Source organism: Plectropomus leopardus, chromosome 4 (genome assembly GCF_008729295.1).
Source record: "Plectropomus leopardus isolate mb chromosome 4, YSFRI_Pleo_2.0, whole genome shotgun sequence".
Classification (NCBI taxonomy): Eukaryota; Metazoa; Chordata; class Actinopteri; order Perciformes; family Serranidae; genus Plectropomus; species Plectropomus leopardus.
This window is the reverse complement of record NC_056466.1, coordinates 29,752,629-29,771,529: the sequence shown is the minus strand read 5'-3', so window position 1 is coordinate 29,771,529 and position 18,901 is coordinate 29,752,629. Positions and strand designations below refer to the sequence as shown.

The 18,901-nt window shown below is 37.6% G+C and overlaps 2 protein-coding genes across 2 annotated transcripts; both read right to left on the bottom strand.

The window, feature by feature from the left end:
• On the bottom strand, positions 1-8,138 carry LOC121942654 (serine hydrolase-like protein). The gene is made up of 12 exons (XM_042485918.1): positions 8,038-8,138; positions 7,782-7,925; positions 4,838-4,951; positions 4,635-4,676; positions 3,992-4,011; positions 3,810-3,884; positions 3,541-3,647; positions 2,234-2,313; positions 2,105-2,139; positions 1,898-1,974; positions 1,631-1,718; positions 1-534 (listed from the first exon to the last, which is right to left on the bottom strand). The coding sequence occupies exons 1-12, from the start codon at positions 8,060-8,062 to the stop codon at positions 415-417; spliced, it is 927 nt and encodes a 308-aa protein (XP_042341852.1). The 5' UTR covers positions 8,063-8,138; the 3' UTR covers positions 1-414.
• Positions 8,139-9,513: 1,375 nt separating this feature from the next.
• On the bottom strand, positions 9,514-16,156 carry LOC121942653 (serine hydrolase-like protein). The gene is made up of 13 exons (XM_042485917.1): positions 15,969-16,156; positions 15,712-15,783; positions 15,201-15,344; positions 13,245-13,358; positions 12,997-13,038; positions 12,897-12,916; positions 12,726-12,800; positions 11,535-11,641; positions 11,367-11,446; positions 11,238-11,272; positions 11,042-11,118; positions 10,657-10,744; positions 9,514-10,318 (listed from the first exon to the last, which is right to left on the bottom strand). Exons 1-13 carry the CDS (start codon positions 15,997-15,999, stop codon positions 10,187-10,189), a joined length of 1,017 nt encoding a protein of 338 aa, XP_042341851.1. The 5' UTR covers positions 16,000-16,156; the 3' UTR covers positions 9,514-10,186.
• Positions 16,157-18,901: the final 2,745 nt, after the last annotated feature.

The following is an 18,901-nucleotide window of genomic DNA, read 5'->3' as shown; positions in this document are numbered from 1 at the left end:
TTCTGTTCATTTTTGTCCACATTAAATAAGTAAATTTATCTGTGAGTGCTGGTGTTCTGTTTGTTTTCCTCTCCACAACTGTGCACCTCCATGTACTGTTTAAGGATATTGGAGTTATACACGCTGCTATTTTTCTTCATAAAAACTTAATATGAGGAGGAACAATAGATAAACAGACCTGCTTCTATCTGTATGTAAAACAATTTTAGTAACTAGTGTGAATTTAAATCAGCAGCAACCTCAGCAATAATGAATGCAGTGATATATTAAGATATGATTATTCAAAGTCTCTAAAGAAACTATAGGACTGTTCAAACGTAATACATCAGAATTATGTTAACGACTGCTCTGAGAGAGATGAGAGCAGAGTACTGAGACATAAAGTGTGCGTGTGTGTGTGTATGTGTGTGTCCACTAAGCTGTCAGCTGCTGTGAGAGCACTTTGGTCTGCAGGAAGTCAGAAACAAATGGAGCAACGACTTCAGGATGACTCAGATGGACGTGATGATCGCCTGGTAGCATCACCACCGTGTGCTGCAAGAGAGACCGAGACAAAAGATGATAAGTAAAGTAGAAAATCTTAAAGTTCAAGTTCATTTGTTCTGTCATTTATTGCTTTTTCATACACAACTAATTAAGCTAAAAGTTAACTGTGGAAGATCTTTTGTCTTCATCCCTCTGTTGGTTAATTCCTTTTACTACTTTAATGTGGACTGTAAACAGTATTTTCTCGTCCATGAGTAGATGCACACTTCTTTTGCATGTCTAGTTTGGTAAAAAAGAAAATAATTTTTGCATGAAAGTGCTCACAAAGGTCTGTGGATTATCTTGAGTAATCCGGTCATGATTTCTGGAAAGACACATTGCTGTTAAGTTTTTCAGATGTTAGAAAGATAGAAAATTCTACAGCTGATATCTCTTACACTCACACCAACAATCTAGGCTGACAAATAGCACTAAAGATAAGAGGAAAAATATGTATTTTTGTTTTTTTTTTTGAGTGAACTCTTCCTTTAAGTGTTCCAGTAAAGCATGCAAGAAAGCCAGTATGCAAAATACCAGGACCCTGAAACTATAACTCACCTAAATTAAATAAAGTTATATGAAAGGCTCCTGTGCTTTCCCTGCTTTGATAAGCCAGCACGTATGCTGTGAAAAAGGTCTGATCTACTCTGAAGAAGGCACAGCTGAAACAAAAGTGCATTTTTCTCCTGTGCTAAATTTAAAAAAAAAAGAAAAAAGAAAGAAAAATCTGATTTGGTGTGTGAACTCTTAAGATTCACATCTATAAATATTTGCTCATTCTGAGACACTGAGCTCTCACCATGGTGCTGCTGTCAGATCTGTGCAGCTGCCTGCCACATTAGGTTTAACAGATCAACACACAAACACACAGCCAAAGTGTTCAAAACACTGACTTGTTTTAGCCTACATGTGTCGACTCTGGGTAGCTCAGGTTTGTCACACACGTCATCGCAATGAATGCACTCCAATGACTTAATTTCAAATGGACAATGTGTATTTTTATTGTCTGTATGCTTAACCCTATACCCTCCAGCTACTATGTTGGTTAAATCATGAAACGTTTTCCAGCATATATTTATTTTTTTAATCCAGGATTCAAACTCACATTTCTGTCACGGTATCCTTGGAGAAGTATGGAGGAAGCTTTCTGTTGGTTTGTTTCTGAAATCGGTGGATCAAAACCTTGGTCTCCTCTGGAAAACAGAGATTTTAAACAGATTTAGCATGACATGCTTTGATAATTTTATTAGGCACATCAAGTTATTGGATTAGGATGCACAAAGAGGCATGCGACTGGCATGTTCATATTGTTTAAGTGTAATAACATTATAATACAAACATCCATTTCAGTATAATAATCAGTATATCTTACAGAACAACAAGAACAGAGGCTTGAATCTTTAACTGCAGCTCCAGACTCTGCTCCAAAGTGATGCGTGCTGTGCTTTTCTGAAAACGTCAAACAAAACACACATGTACTGTACATGCTGAATGTTAAACCTCTGGTGTAGAAAATATAAGCTCTCAGAAAGGAGATGGTGAATGTGGAGGAAGGTTTGGGAGATGAAAAGTGACTTACAAAATTAATTCGCATGTCTCTGGAGAACACAAATCCTGTTGAAGAGAAACACATTCAGCTGCCAGCAGATGAGAGAAAGCAAAGTGAGATTATTCCTCTCTGAGAGGACGGGGAGAGATAACGACGCACCTCCCTCAACTTGAACTAGACCTCGCTCTAAAAGGATGTGCACTGACTGTTCAGGCAGAGTCGGGTTTACAGCCAACAACCTGAAAGAAATAAAACACTTTAGCCAACAGCAGCTGACAACAGTATGCCAGAAACCAAAGAGCCATATCTTTTTTTGGTCTGTTTTATCTCTCTGTGTGATTTATTGTATTATGTTAAATGAGTGAGCCAAACATTGCGTAGCACCATAACATTGTCAGACTAAAATATTATGCAGTAGAACCAGTATGCATTCTTCTTACTTGTCAAAATGTGGTGCCTACATTACCCACAACTGAACACTGACAATTTGGTCAAATTCAGGTGTGTCATACTACCCTCGGACCGGGTGAGTTAAGTCCATAGGAACGACCCCTCTTATGGTATTCACAACCCTTTCCCAGAGGCCATTGAAGTTATTTTTTTAGTGCACGGTAATATAACAGAGTGCTCCCAGGAATGATGGTTTCTATAGTTGAAGTTGGCATTGTTCTCTTGTCAAACAGCCTGTTGGATTTTTTTCACTGGATTTTGGACTGGGGCAGAAAATCAGCTCTGTGGCAAACAAACATTTATGATACTTACACATTTTGTTCAGCAAGATCATTTTCACAAATGAACGTGACTTTAATCCTTTTTTAAGTTTAAATTCAGTCGTCAAATATATAAAGCTAACGTTAGATTATAAATAAACTACACCACGGTGTAGTGGTGACTAACTTGACTAACTAATAATTTAACAGCCCTCCCACACAAAGACTGTAAAGCTGTGTTTGGTGTGATGGCATTCTGTAGTCTAATTCAGCCACCTGTGAGCAATCATCTTTTTTAAGACACATAAAAGCTTAAAAATTCACAAGTGGGGTAAGTCTTTTTATTCACATATTTTTCTTTTTGTTTATTTAAGTCTCTTCAGCTCATGTTAACCAAAAACCCATTCAAAAAACACATTGACTGCAAGATGTGGGAAATGGGAATGCTAAAATGCTGACTCATTTCTGGGTTTTAGGACTCATTGCTGCAGCACTCAATATATTTGAATTTTAGTTGTGCAGAGTTTTTTTTAATTCTTTTTTTTATAGTATGTCTAAAGAAAATATTCCCAAAAGCCATTTTTTTCTCTACTGGTTCTCTAGTCTTCAACCTCAGCCGACTCTGACTCAAGTGACATTACTTGAAATTACTGCAAAAACGTTAAGTTCCCTTTGAACACTCCTCAAATCAGCACAAAAATCCCCAAAAAAGGTTCAGTTAATTCACATTAGTCACAAACTTGAGTGGTGCAGTACCTCTCAGCTGCCTTCTCGTAAGTGTAAACTTTTTTCTTCACCTCTGTTTGTTTTTCAAACTGAAGCATCTTTTCCATCCCCTGTCTCATCAGTTTGGGCATTTCTTTCTGCAGGAAAAGACACAGAAACTACTGACAGGAGCAGAATATGAACAGAACTCAGGAATAATGCAGTGCTACTACAGCAATAATGAACATCTTTACAATTAGATCATGTTCCTTATAGAGGCGTGTCATATGCAATACAACGATTTAAAACTGCTGAAGTACTGGATCTGCAGGCAAGAATCCAAAACAGTCCAGCAGTATGACGGCCTCCACCATCTCAGGATACAGTGCACTGAACTGTGGAAACATAATACGCACCATGCTGATGCAATTCATCGCTGATAAATATTCTCTGTATAACGAGTGAGAACAGTGATAAGTTGCATGTGATGAATCTTAGTTACCATTCCAGCGATGTTGCCACCTGGAAGAGAGTGAACAAACGATTGTGCTCAAAGATTTGGACACTGGTCAAAATCATTTCTTGTTAAGGACTTACTTTTAAATGGATTCTGGCTTTGACTAAGCCGTTTCATCATCAATCATTATGTTAATGCATTTTTGGATTGATCAAATACTAATTTAGTCTATAAAGTGCTGGGGGAATAAAGAAAAAGTGATAAATGTCCAAGGTAGCATCTTCTAATTGCTTGTTTTGTCCCACCAGCTAAACTTGAAATGATATAAATTGCAAAAAAAATTTTTTTTTAAAAAGAAGCTGCAAATCTTCACATTTTAGAAGGTGACAGTGTTTCTTTGTAAGTGACTTAAATGCTTCATTTATGATTTTTAGCAAAGCATTTGGGGGATTCATTCTCTCTTGACTAATTGATGAAATCACTTATGGTTCCAGCATCGTTTGATGGATCGTTTTAAACACCACAGAGTATAATTACACTCCAGTGGCGAATTTAATCAGTTGGACCTGATTTTAAAAAGCTGCCATGTTCCAATAATAAAAAGAACATCTTGTCCCTTTGTATTTGCAGTTTTTATGATTGTGAATGTGAAAATGCACAGTGTTGGTGTCAGTATGTCTGCACTCACCCATACTGTGGCCTATGATGGAGAATTTTCTCCACTGGAGACCTGAGTGTTTAATAGAAAACATCTGATTACATCTAGTTTCACTTTCTGCTGACCATCACAGTCACAAAGACACACCAGAGTCCTGAAGAGATCCAGCCTCATGATGGAAACAGATTTGAGTAAAACTATTGGCTGAAAAGCGACCTCAAGTACTCACACACCCTCAACGATTCTGCGTATGTCCGCCACGTGTGTAGGTACTCCATAGTCGACTCCAGGAGGACGATGGGAGGACAAACCGTGACCTGCCATGTCCACTGCTACATATCTGCACTCTGAGAGGAAATGGAAAGGGAGATGGAATCATCTATAATGCAGATATCCTAAACCTGGAGGAGTGGAAACGTCCACAGGCTTTAGTCTGAACTGTAATAACTTTACTGATCCGCTAACATGTAGTGTTTGGATTGTGACCAAATTCCTGCAAAAGCAATGACATCAGCCGCAAACTGCAATTTGCAAATGTTAGTATAGTGAACAGAGATCATCAACAGGTTAGCAGGCCTGCGTTAGCATTTAGCTCAAAGTAGCCTCACACAGCTGCTGGCATGACTGTAGATGTGGCTGTCCCAAATCAAAATTTCATACAGTATATACTGCATATTGACTGTCACAATATGTGTCACAAATTATCGGCCCGGTCGATTATTGGAGCCGATATTTGGCCTTTTGTAGATTATCTATATCTGCATTTTATTTTAATGATCGATGACAAAATTAATGAATTAAAAAGTGCAAAGATAGTGTTGGCATGAGAAGAACTTTTATTTTGTGAAACCTCAGGGAGCGATTTTTACCAATGCATTTTTTATTCATATTTTCACTTGACTTTATTAAAAGAATTGCCAGGAACTTGCTGTATAAGGAGTTTGTTATATTCTTAATTCTAAATATTGACAGAAAGATTTTAATTTTTATTGTAAATGCACATTGGTTCCAAATATCAGTTCTCATTAACAACTAATAATCAGAATCAGTATCAGCCCTGAAAAAACTATATGGGTCAACCCCTAATTAATATACAAAAATATTAACATATTTAACTTTTTATATTAAGAGGGCATTATATACGTGCTATTTTGAAAGACAACAAAGAAACTTCAAAACAGGTTTATTGAGATTTAATACTTTTTTTTAAACTGTTTAACCGGCATCCGCATTTTTGGTGTGTTCCAAATCAAAAACTTTTTCTTTTAAGTTTGAGTACATTCTGCTGCTGCCCTTACAACGTCTGTACTGTAACATGGGTAATAATAATAATAATAATAATAACTTTTATTTATAATATAAAAAGTAACAATAAATACCATAAGTTAAGGCCAAATGATAAAAGTGGGTTTTTAGAAGAGTTCTAAAAAAGGTCACTGAGTTCGCCTGCCTGAGATCCTTGGGCAGGGAGTTCCACAGCAGAGGGGCCCAGACAGCAAAGGCTCGCTCACTTTTAGTGACAAGATGAGATTTTGGAACCATTAGTAGAACTTGTAGATCTCAGGCAGCGATCAGGCTCATAAGGAGTTAACAAGTCACAGATATAGACAGGAGCCTGACCATTCAAGCCTTTAAAAACAAGCAAAAAAAATCTTAAAATCTTGGTACACGTTAAAAGCCTGGCAGCTGTGTTTTGGATGAGTTGCAGTCTTTGGATTTTACGCTTACTGATGCCAGAATAAAGTGCACTGGAATAATCAAGTGTGGAGAAAATAAAAGCGTGGGTTACCTTTACTGAATCTGCACCAGAAAGAAATGACCTGATCCTTGTTAAGTGTCTCAGTTGGGCAAATTGAGACTCTACCACTTTAGTTACCTTAATTATGCATGCAATTGGGACAACTACTTTGTCAAAACTTGCTCATATTCCCGTTGCAGTGCACAGCGTGAAATTTGCTGTAAAAAAAAAAAAAAGGGTATGCAATTTGAAACACAGCTGTTATCACTTAACATTACCACGAGTACACACAAAACAGCACTCCCAAAGCTTGCCAGAGATGGAGGTCAACCCAGAGAGCTCTGCTGTCATCTCTTTAAAGTTAAAACTGCATACAGCACATGTGTGCTGCTTAGGAAGCAACTGTTTCAACTTCCATAATGGAAGTGTTTGTGATTGATGGATTCATTAAAATCATTACAGCTTTTATCAGCTGTCAATTAGCGTCATCTGCTTGCTGCTCAGTCGATGTGACGGATCTACTGCAGTGCAGAAGATTTTGGGTCAGAATGCCCAAAAAATCATGCGGGCTTGCATGCTGCAAAATGCGAGCAGCATTTGACATACTTGGCATTGAGACATACAAAATATTCTTCTGGAACAATAAATAGTCTGGTAGAATGCTCAATGGATGCAACGTGAGTCATAATTTTTAAGCTGCTCTTCAATTTCCTTTCTGCTTTACATTGTGGGACAATAGTAGTAGATAATAAATAGTATTTCGTATGCATGCTGTCTGCTTCAAATGTACTTTATTTTACCATTGTCTGGTGTGAATAAACTACACACCAGTAGTGTAGTTCTCAAGACCACTTTCTGTCTTGGTTTCGCCACGGAATTGACTATGGTTTTTCTCAGCTTTTGGTCTCAGGCAAAGATATTGCTTATGTGCCAATGCAAAACAGGAGTCCTGAAGAAAGATGATGAAGTTGATTTTGGCTCCATGGTGTTTGTATTTGTTTAATTAGAGAAAACATAAAAAGATTCCGTAAAATTCTCCTCTGCAAGGCTATTGATTATTTTATTACAACATTTCTCAGGCTACACTTATACATACACACATATGTAGGGCACAATAAAACGATAAAAGATGTGAATTAAGAAAAATCTACATGTGTTTTCTGTGGGTGTTTCTGTGGGAATGTAACGCTTTTAGATTAATTTGAAGAGTTCCTATGGTTCACGTTTCACATTGGTCTTGTCTCAGTCTCAACACACTCTGGTCTTGGTCAGGACTTGGACTTGAGTTCTCTTAGGTAGTCTCGACTACAACACTGCTTCATGCTAAAAACCTGCTTAGACTCAGAGGGTAGTGCTGAATAGGAAACAGCTATAGTCTTGTTAAGATGGGGGTACAAGGTGGAGTCAGAATTACTCAGCTCTGCTCTGTTAGAGTTTACCTCGGGGCAGGAGGGGAATGAGGGTGTTGAAGGTGCCACAGTTGTCAGCCCAGCCGTGCAGGCACAGCACAGGATAACCGTGATCAGGACCCCATACTCTCCCTCTGATCTCTCCCCATGAGAGCGGGACAGACAGCTCTGAAACTGCACACATCACACAAAACACCTCAGAAAACCAAAAACCAAACCACGACTCCTGAAAGCGGCTAAATGGTGAAACTTCACATGGCTTGTGTTTGTTAGAGAGACATACTACCTGCTTGTTTCATTGTAGATGACATTGCAGTGTCTGATGATCCTCAGTTTTCGTCTCTGAGAGTTTGAAGATGAAATCCAGCAAAAGCTGAAGGAGTGACAATAAACGTAATCTACGTAAAGCTTTAAAAACCACCCCTGAAATGTCTGATTAACAAATGAAACATGACCGCCCACTTTGACCTTTGGAACCTGAAGGCAACATGTTCTACCACCGATGATTTCATTGGATACTCAAAAAAATGGGCTGCTCTTAAGGCCAATAATCACCAACTGTAGAGGTGGGTCTTACCTTCCAACAAGCCAGGTGACAACCCTACTCTCCTATGTCTTTTTATTCCCTTAGCACTACCTGTCAGGCAGCCTCATGCCAGGACAATGCACCTGGGACAGAGTGAAATCTGCTACCTGCTGAGAGCAACACCACCATTCAATCTTCTCTGTAATGACAAAATCTCGAGTACACTGCTCTCCTGCCCAAAATGTACTTCAAGATAAGTGCAGCCTTGACGGGCTCAACCAGTCTGATGCTTTAAAGTTTTTAGAGATTAAAGTGGTCTGTTCTCTGAGAGGAAAACGTTTTTTTAACGCTGGTAATGTGCACAATATATTTTGGATTTTTGGGTAACAAGTATGATGTGTGGTGTTCTGTTTGTTATTTTTATTTACAGTCCGTGTATGTGATAAAACCTGCAGACACATAAACAAAGAACCTGTCAAAATGTGCTATAAACTGAACATTAACTGGATTGATTGGACCACACTTGTTTGTATCACTTATCAACTCATTCATGCAATGGAGCACTGAGCGCAAGATTCAATACAGAAGTGAATCTAGAAAAGAAAGCTCTAATTTTGGAAATAGGGAACAAGCTTAGTTGTTTGATGAAAACTCAAATATGAAGCTGCAGCCAGCAGCCAGTCAGCGTAGCTCAGCATTAAGACTGTAAAGATGGGAAATAGCTAGCCTGACTCTGTCCTAAACTGTGAATGGGGAAGAAATAGTCCCGTACTTAATCCACTGTAAAATCCCAATTCCTGATCCTTTAGCTACTGTCCTCAACTGGCTTGTAAGGGGTGGGGATGGGGTGGGGGGATGCTGGTTTACTCTCTTCAAAAGGGCAGACATGTCATTCCACATGGTGTGATTTGATTGATTTTATTTGATATATTAAAGTGGCTCTGTGAGTCGTCTGGACACGGTTTTCAACATGGAGCTGGCTGAGCTAACAGCTGGCTGCTAACGGTGCTAAACCTGTAAACAGTGCTAAAAAAGAGACATCGAGGGGCGCGTCATGGAGTAGACGTGTCAACCGCGAGGTCCCAACTTACAGGCACAAATAAGTTTTTATTCTTTTTAATGGTCTGATTAAGTTGCTTTGTTTTTTGATATTTTGAGAGTCAAGTATTTCAGTTTTTGAGAGCGATTTTTGACAAAAAATGCCTCCTAAAGCCTCCTAAAACTGTGCAGGCTTGTAACTAACACTGCCAGCAAGACCACGGTGGATAAAAATATGTGACAGACATTCTGAGAGGTAGTCAAAAGAGTCATTCAAGAAGAAAACGACTGCAGACGACAAGAGATAAACAGTGCTTAACAACGGCAACAGTGCTGACAGAGCAAATAAATTAACCAGGGTAGTGGAATAAATGTTGTTTTTTAATGACACAATGTTTTTTTTTTGTTTTTTATTAAGTGCATTGATGTAAAATAGTATATTAGTAAAGTATACATGTCAGTCACTATTCCTGCCTGCCTCCTGACTTAGACTTTAGGACTGCTATGGAAATGAGTGATGTGACTTTATAGTGTTATCCTGTTGAATTTAGTACGGTGTGCACATTTGTGTGCTGTGGTTTTTCAAATAAAATCAATCAAACGGAACTTCTTTAAAAACCGTTATCTCCCACAAAACTGTGTTGCTGCTGTGGTGAACTCACAATAAAAAGTGGGACCCACAGATTAAAAAGGAAAGGAAAAAGTTAAGGCTGATATGTATGTGCAGAAGTAAGCCCCCCCATAAACTTGCTTCAACAAGAATTACATCACATTATAGATCACATTTTCACACTATTGTTCATGTAAACACAAACAGTTTGTTCAACAGAACAATGTGTCTCCAGTGTGACAGTGTGAGTGTGTTTGTATCTTATAACTTGTGCCCTCTGATGTTAGGCTGGGACAACACTTTGGTTCGCAGGAAGTCAGACACAAGCGGAGCGACGACTTCAGGCTTATCCAGATGAACGTGATGATCGCCTGCGACCTTTGCCACCGTGTGCTGAAACCAACAGAAACAGAGAGGGATATTATTAACTGCACATACACAGAATCAACAACCATTAAAGGGAAACTTCTGTATTTTTCAACCTGAACTCTACTTTCCCATGTTTTGAATGATTTTAAACAGATGTAAATTGATGGCCCACACATGCCCTGACGGATTACATTACAGCTTGTTATGCAGCTGCAGCACTCTAGTTCAATACTGGACCAATTTCAAAAACTGTTTCCATTAGTCACTCAGACACAAAACCATGGAAAAATAGGGTCGAGGTCCAAAAACACATCAGGCTTTTTTAAATTGAATTTTCACTCTGTCCCAAGATGCAAACTCACGTTTCGGTCCTGTAAGTGTTGGAGAAGCGTTGGGCTAAATTTTCTTTGAGATGGCTCAGAAAACATTCTATCAAGGCCATTTTCTGCTCTGCAGAAAGAGATTTTGAACATGCAGTGTGAGAAAAGGCCACATACTTTTGATGAAGAGCATGTTATTGACAGAAAGCTGTGATATAGGTTGAGATTTGTGACTTCATACAGAAAAACAACAGAACACATCAGCGAGGCGAGGATGGGATATTCATATTGTTAGCTGTATTTCAGCTCAGGGCATTAGCTACTTTATGTTAGCTGCTGAAAATGTGTCTGCTATCACATTGTCATTCTGCAGTCACAACATTATAAAGAAAACCTCAGTTTCAGTGTGCTGATCAGTATATCTTACAGAACAACAAGAACAGAGGCTTGAATCTTTGACTGCATCTCCAGACTCTGCTCCAAACTGTTTCGCAAAATGTATTTCTGAAAACATAAAACATACATGTGCTGTAAAATCTGAAACCTCTCATGTAGAAAATATAAGAAAGCCGGGAGGAGGTGGTGAATGTGGAGGAAGGTGTGGGAGGTTAAAAGTGACTTACAAAATTAACTCTGAGGTCTCTGGAGAACACAAATCCTGTTGAAGAGAAACACATTCAGCTGCCAGCAGATGAGAGAAAGCAAAGTGAGATTATTCCTCTCTGAGAGGACGGGGAGAGATAACGACGCACCTCCTTCAACTTGAACTAGACCTCGCTCTAAAAGGATGTGCACTGACTGTTCAGACAGAGTCGGGTTTGCAGCCAACAACCTGAAAGAAATAAAACACTTTAGCCAACAGCAGCTGACAATAAAGACAAAGTATCTAAAAATCCAAAATAAATCTCTGCAAATGATACCTCTCAGCTGCCTTCTCGTAAGTGTAAACTCTTTGTTTCTCCTCTGTCTTTTTTTCAAACTGTAGCATCTCATCCATCCCCTGCCTCATCACTTTGGAAAGTTCTTTCTGCAGGAAAAGAGACAGAAGCTACTGACAGGAGTGCAAAGTACAGCAGGGCTCTTTTTTTAATTTTTTTTTTTACATGAGATACAGTGTGTGAATAGAGCACAATGCAAAAAATACTGCAAGAGTCATTTTCAGCACCTGAATGAAGATTATTCACTGAAAGTTCTTTCCGTAAAAGCCTAAAGTTGAATAAAAAAACCTCTTCCGTACATTTCAATGAGGACAGAATCTAAATTTATAATGAATTTATATGAGTTTGTGCATTTTGTACATATTACAAATCAAGGACACTGAAGTCTTCTGTATTTGTCTGTGGAGTTTTACATTCTGTGGTCAATAAATTCCAACTGTTGGGCATGAAAAGGCCATATTCAGGGATTTTTAGAGTCAAATTTAAATTCCACTCCTTATAGCAAAGACAAGAAAGAAAGATAGAAATAAAAGAAAGAAAGAAAGAAAGAAAGAAATACAGGATTCACTGGCTCTTTGGAATTTCCTTCCTTAAAACATTTTTAACATTTAGCAAGGAATTTGACTGGAAAACCAAATAATTTAACACAGCTCTCACAATTTCTTTATATGAGAATGAATCTTTGGCATAATGTTGGAAAACTGTGATTAATAGGAGACTACACACAGCTTCTGAGTCATAGGAAATCATATATCATATTTTATTGTAAGCAGGCTTAGGCTCTGTTACACTGAATAAAATGTTAACTAAGAAAGGCAAGCTAATTGCTAACATGCTTGCTTATAAAGGATGCAAGTCAATGTTTGAGTCAGATATGACACAGGTGTGATCCTGTTATCCCGTCTGAGGTGCATCAGGTGTTGTGTTCCACATGATTTGTTTCCCAGTTGCACCAGGAAAGAGGATTACAGTTCATGGTACCATTACCACTGGAAAATGCACCAATATTTCACATAAAGTATGAGGTCTTTGAATAAGGTGAATAAAACTTTTTTGAGACTAACTCCAAGATTCTCTTTGTGTCTTGTCAGACGGTCCTAGCTGAACATTTAACACCAGAAACTATTAAAGCTTCACAGTGAGTGTAATCTGAGGAGTCAAAAGGATTCATACTGAGTCTGTTGGAAGGAATCCGTAAGCGTCCAGAATCACGAGAGCTTCCACCATCTCCGGATACAGTGCACTGAACTGTGGAAGACAAAGTATGGACAATATGATGACACCACACATAAAAAAACAGCAAAACAGCATCCATATATTGTGTAAAATGACAATGGCACTCACCATCCCAGCAATGTCACCACCTGTAAATAAAAAGAAGCTGCATGTAATTTGCACTTTAATTGACAGATGAAGATAAATTCTGCTCTGATGGTGGACTCACCCATGCTGTGGCCTATGATGGAGAATTTCTTCAGCTGCAGAGCTGTGGGAGTTAATTTCACAGATCATCAACCAGGTTCAGTATCTCATCACAGAACACTGAGCTACTTTTTAGTTGCCACAAGTCCTTCTGTGCTTTAATTATACACATAAATAGGGACACAAAGTCCCGCAGAGGTTAGACCTCTGCGGGACTTTGTGTTCTTCACTGATGTTTGGATTAAAATCATTATGAGCTCACACACACACCATCGACAACTCTTCGTACGTCCGCCACGTACGAGGGAAAAGAGTAGAAATCTCCAGGAGGACGATGTGATGACCGACCGTGACCTGCCAGGTCCAACGCCACATATCTGCACTCTGACAGAAAGAGATGTGTAAAATACTCACACAACACAAATCCCAAGAACATAAATCACAAGTCTGGGAAGTAATTTATTTTAAGGATCCATATTTTCTTCATTGTTTCCTAATAATTTGCAAAGGACATTTCTAAAAAGAGAGAATTCGTTGAGCATTATAGGTAAATATAAAGACAAAGTTCTGACATAGTAATAATAGAAATTAGTTAAAGCTGATCAAGACTGCATGTAATGATTATTTTCATTATTGCTTTAACTGGTGATTATTTTTATGATTAAGGAATTTATTCTTTAGTATATTTAGTGGCTATAAAAAAGTGTAGAAAATACTGAAAAATGCAAAGGCCAAAACCTAAAGTTCTTAAATGTACATGTTTCTTTTTTTCCTCATTTACTCTCATTTCTTATACCTTTTCATATCAAGTAATATTACTTTTTATTACTATGACAATATCACTGTAAGAATTACTTTTCCTTACTATTCAAGTTTACAGATTTTACTAAATTTATCTTACATTTATTGTTATTCTATAAGGCACTTGTGTTAGCGTTACTTGTCATACGCTTTACATTTGTTAGTGTAGTGTTTCAGTTCTAAGGTTGTCATTTTTGCGATATCTCTGACACAACAATTTCCTTTGGGATTAATAAAGTTCTGTCTTATGTGATCTTTTCACATTTCACAAATGACTTACATGATTGATTGATCAAAATTGTTGATGATTATTTGTCTATATCCATCTATTTTTATTCAGGTTCTTTACCTAAGTATTATTACCTAAGTGTAAAAACACTCCATTACAAGTAAAACTCCTACATTTACTATGTTTTACTTAAAAAAAAGGTATGAGAAAAATGTTATTGAAGTGTAAAAAGTACAGGTACTCTTTAAGCCGAACGTGCATTTTAATAAGAATCACAATAAGGTTTATTGTTAAGTAGATTTGACTTAAAAGTTTTTTAAAGCCTTGGAGTTGGAGTTTTGGTGCATTAAATAAACACACTATAAGCAAATAAAAAAAACAAACAAACAGAAACAGTGCAGCAAAAGTCAAAAAGTTAAATATAGAACAGAAAAATTATGATTTAAAAAAAAGTTAAAAAAAACCCCCAACAAACTACTGTATAAATGCCATTAAAATATGTACAGTATAACTATATAAATGTGTAACATTTAATTATTTTTTTTCACCAATATATTAACATGAAAGTAGCCTTTTAATGTTGGGCAGTTAATATGGAGCTATTTTCAATGTTTTTAATATGATGATCATACTGTGTTTCTTTCTCACAATAATGACATTTCAAAAATATCCTCCTTTGTAGTTTTATAATTTCAACCTGTTTCCAAATCAATTTAAGACGTTTTTTAGCAGTAAGCCTAAGAATCTCAGTAATAGACTCAAATGACCTGCAGTTTGCACAGAATGAATGAAAAGCGTTAATCTACAAAGTAACCCCAGCAATCAATGTTTTAAAGTGAAAAAAACCCACACTATTACCCATTAAATTAATAATTAGTGTACAGTAGTACCAAATGGAAATACTTACGCACAGTATTTAGTGTGTGTAACTTTTCCACTACAATCAATTTGTCATCAAAAGACATAAACTAATCAAATAAGTATTAAATCATTTCATCTCTACAATTAAGTACACAAAGTATACCAAATGAAAAAAATCACCTACAGCCTGCCTTTATACCAATCACTTGAGCTTTGTTTTGACACTTTCTGGAAAACCATAAGACACTTACAGACCTGTAAAATAAAGTGTTAACCAGCTTCGTTTACAGAAAGTCTCCTTTCTTATATGCCAGTAATGACAGAATATGCATTACCATTAGGTAAAAGCGGGATGAGGGTGTTGAATGCACCACAGTTATCAGCCCAGCCGTGCAGGCACAGCACAGGACGACCGTGATCAGGACCCCAGACTCTCCCTCTGATCTCTCCCCATGGGACAGGGACAGACAGCTCTGAAACTGCACACAGGACACATCAGAGCCCTCAGTCTGCAGCTCACACACACACAAATCATTGACAATTTACCACTCAACTGTTATTATTATCACTAATGTATATTAGACAACCAGGACCAAGAAAACATCTGCTTATAAGATAAAAATAACCTTTCAGAAAGCCTGCAGCTCAACGCTCATTTAACAGATAAGAAACGAAAAACAGCTCTATTACCACACATGAGCTTAAAAAAAGAGCTGTATGGATGCTCAGATCCAGAAGACACCTTATAAGTTAAATATTTGACTAGTTAACTGTCAGTGATTATAACTGCTGTAGGTCTCTAACTGTCAACAACTTCTTAAAGTCTCCACAGTCTGGCTTTGTTACCTTGTTGAGCCATTGTGGTGGATGTCGCACACTGTCTAACGCCCCGTAAAGTTTGCAGTAGCACTAGCATCTCTAAATAAACATAAGAAACAGACCGTGAATGACACGTCCGCGGTCCATGGCATTTATATAATTAACTGGCTTCCGTGTTGCCGCAACACAAACATTTCATTGGATGAAGCGGTGCAAACATTTAAAGGGACAGGTATCATTTTTCACCCGAGCCTTGCAGATATCCCCTCAGTCAGGTCTCTTACCTGTGGATGTTTCTCCCAAAAACAGATTCATCTTTCAAACTGCCAATAGACTTTTAGAAATAGTGTCTCTGTCACTGTATTTATCCAGTCTTTTGAAACTGGAGCCTTTGTTTGTAAACAATTCATTAAAGTCATCCATAGACATCACACCAGTCAGCCTGAAGATGGAAATTTTGATAAATGTGGTGTCTGACATCTTTCCTCCAGCAGGCTAAATATAAATCAGGAGTAACAAGAACAGACCATATTCACAGCAGAAGTTTTAACCCATCATTGTAGTAAAAGTACAGGTGTTACTAATGACACTGATGATGTCTCTGTTCCATTCAAAAGTCCTAATGGGAGTGACATCGAGCAACCAGGACCCTGAAATTAAAGCAGCTAAATGGTATTCAGCCATCGTTCATTTCATTATTTGCACCTGCACATGTAATAGTCTTCAGTGAAAAAGGCCCATTGCCACCCAGTTACCATTGAGTTGTTGGCTAATGTTAGCTGCTTGAGCTAACGCTAGTTAGCCGATAAACTGTGAAAAACAAATAATTTACATGTTTAAACTTTTGTCAATATGGAGATGCTGCACATCACTGTTTTTTTTTTTTTATTTTACAGTTGAGTCGTTCAGTATATCTTACCGAAACCACCCACCTAGCAGCGTTTATATTAGCAAAGTAGCAAAAGCATCTCAAAACAACAAGCGTGGCTAGCAAGTTTGCTGCAACTTAGCTGTAACATTAGCTGCGATGTTAGCTTCAATCAGTGACAGTTCAACGCTCAGTTTGTTTTTACATAACAAACTCACCTCTCGTCAAGCACACTTACAGGTTGTGATTTGCCCAAAAAAGAGCCAACTGCCTCGTCTTTCAGGGGTAACGTTGTGAAAATCCAGCTGTAAACTGTTCCCAACCGGTAAAGCAGTCCTTTAGGAAACTGAAGCATACACAATATAATGTTCGGGTTATATTTTTGAGGAATACTTTTAAAAATAAATTTCAACCACTTATTCGTGGTTTAGTCTTCCCTTGGCAGTCCATTCATGCTGCTCTAACTAGACTAGGAAGCATGAAAATCGTAGGCCTAGGCAGTGATGTAGGCTTTATTTGTTACATTGTGATGTCACCAAATTATGGAAGTAAACACAGACTCAAATGAGCTGTTTTAGGAGCAGTGTCTTTTGAGGGAGAGAGAGCTCCCTTTGGTTTTGAATGCTTTATCACTTAGGAGACCTTTTACAAGCACAGAATGCCACACAAAACAACAAGAAAAGGGAAAAACCCCAAAGCATAATAGGTCCCCTTTAAGCCTCAACACAAAAGCATTTGATTGTATTTCTCTGCTCACAGTACAAAAGTACCCACTTCCATTTAATTCTGTGGAGTTTATAGTGGGATATGAAATATCCATGTGTTATTTTTCTGTTTTGTTTAAGTTTGTAGCCTTATAGGTAGATAATCACACCAGATAGCCCGTAAAATACACTAAAATATGGAGAAAAAAAATTTGACTTTTAAAATAAGATCATTGAAAAAAACAACATAATAGATTATGATATTAGTAAAATGTTCAAAGATTAAACTATTGGTAAAAAATAAAGGAAGTGTAGTTTTAGAGATTTCTAACAGATTAACTTTCAAAATAAGTAATTCTTGACATAATATGAATGCTTTATTGCCCAAAACACACTGTAAACAAGACACTGTGAAACTCTTGTTAAGATTCATCCTCTGCTCTCTGTGGCACTCAGGTACACACTCTTTCTCCCCACAGCTCACTAACTTTTGAGGACACACACACACACACACACACACACACACACACACACACACACACACACACACACACACACACACACAGTTCAGAGAAAGTGTGTAACTACTAAAATATTTACAACAGGCAGCAGACTTTTGAGACACCTGAGCTGCCACAGTGCATTTCAAACAATCCTCAAAGACAGCAGCTACAAGGTGATAAATCTGCTGCCTGCTAATACACAGCAGTCTACTGCAGGGCGGCTGGAAGACACCAAAAACACTTCAGCAGCACCAATGACTAAGGAGAACTTTATTAAGTACACCTAAGTGATCTAATGTAGTCCTACACAACAGCTCAGCCACAGCAGTTATCTTTACAAAGCTGAAAATGTGTGGTAATATTGTCAGAAATGTGTACATTCAATAATATGTTTGTTACTGAGGTCATAGAGGTGATGTTGTATTAGACTACATGATGCTGAGATGTGTTTCTATATTTTTGTGTTACATACATAAAACATAACACTTTTCTCACGTTGTCATTTGATTCATTGTTATATAAAAAAAATATTGATTATAGCAACAGAAATCTGGTTAATGGACCTTGAGTTGAGTTACACGAGTCGAACAAATTTTGTTTGAACTTTCACATTATCTTATTTAACAGTAATTGAGAGGAATACTATATCCCCTAAATGACCAATTGTAAATCCATCACTCTGTCGGTGTTAGGTTGAGTTTGTGAGGAAAACTGTTTTTCTCACATGCTTCTACGGTGAACAAATCGAAAACCCAATCAGAGTCTTGATGACTTGAAGTCATGGGTGGTTGTATCTGACAACAGCAAAACTGTATCAAAACATCCATTCACAAACTCTTGCACAACTCGTACAGTGTAATCCAGTTCTCTTTTATTCAGTCTTATGCTCAGATCTTCCCAACATAGACAGCCCTCTCCAAAGAGAACCTAACTAAGAGTGATGTGTACTCTGTTTAAAGCCAGATTCCATTGACAAAATAAGTAATTTTACCTCATGAACACAGTAGCTGCTGGTCACCACTGTGCTGATCAGTAGTTATTTGTGTAATTGTGTGTCTTTTGGTGAACGTGAAGAAACACTTTTAAATGCCACAGACACAAATAAACATTAATGATCAAGGCAGTAAAAGAACAGCAGCACC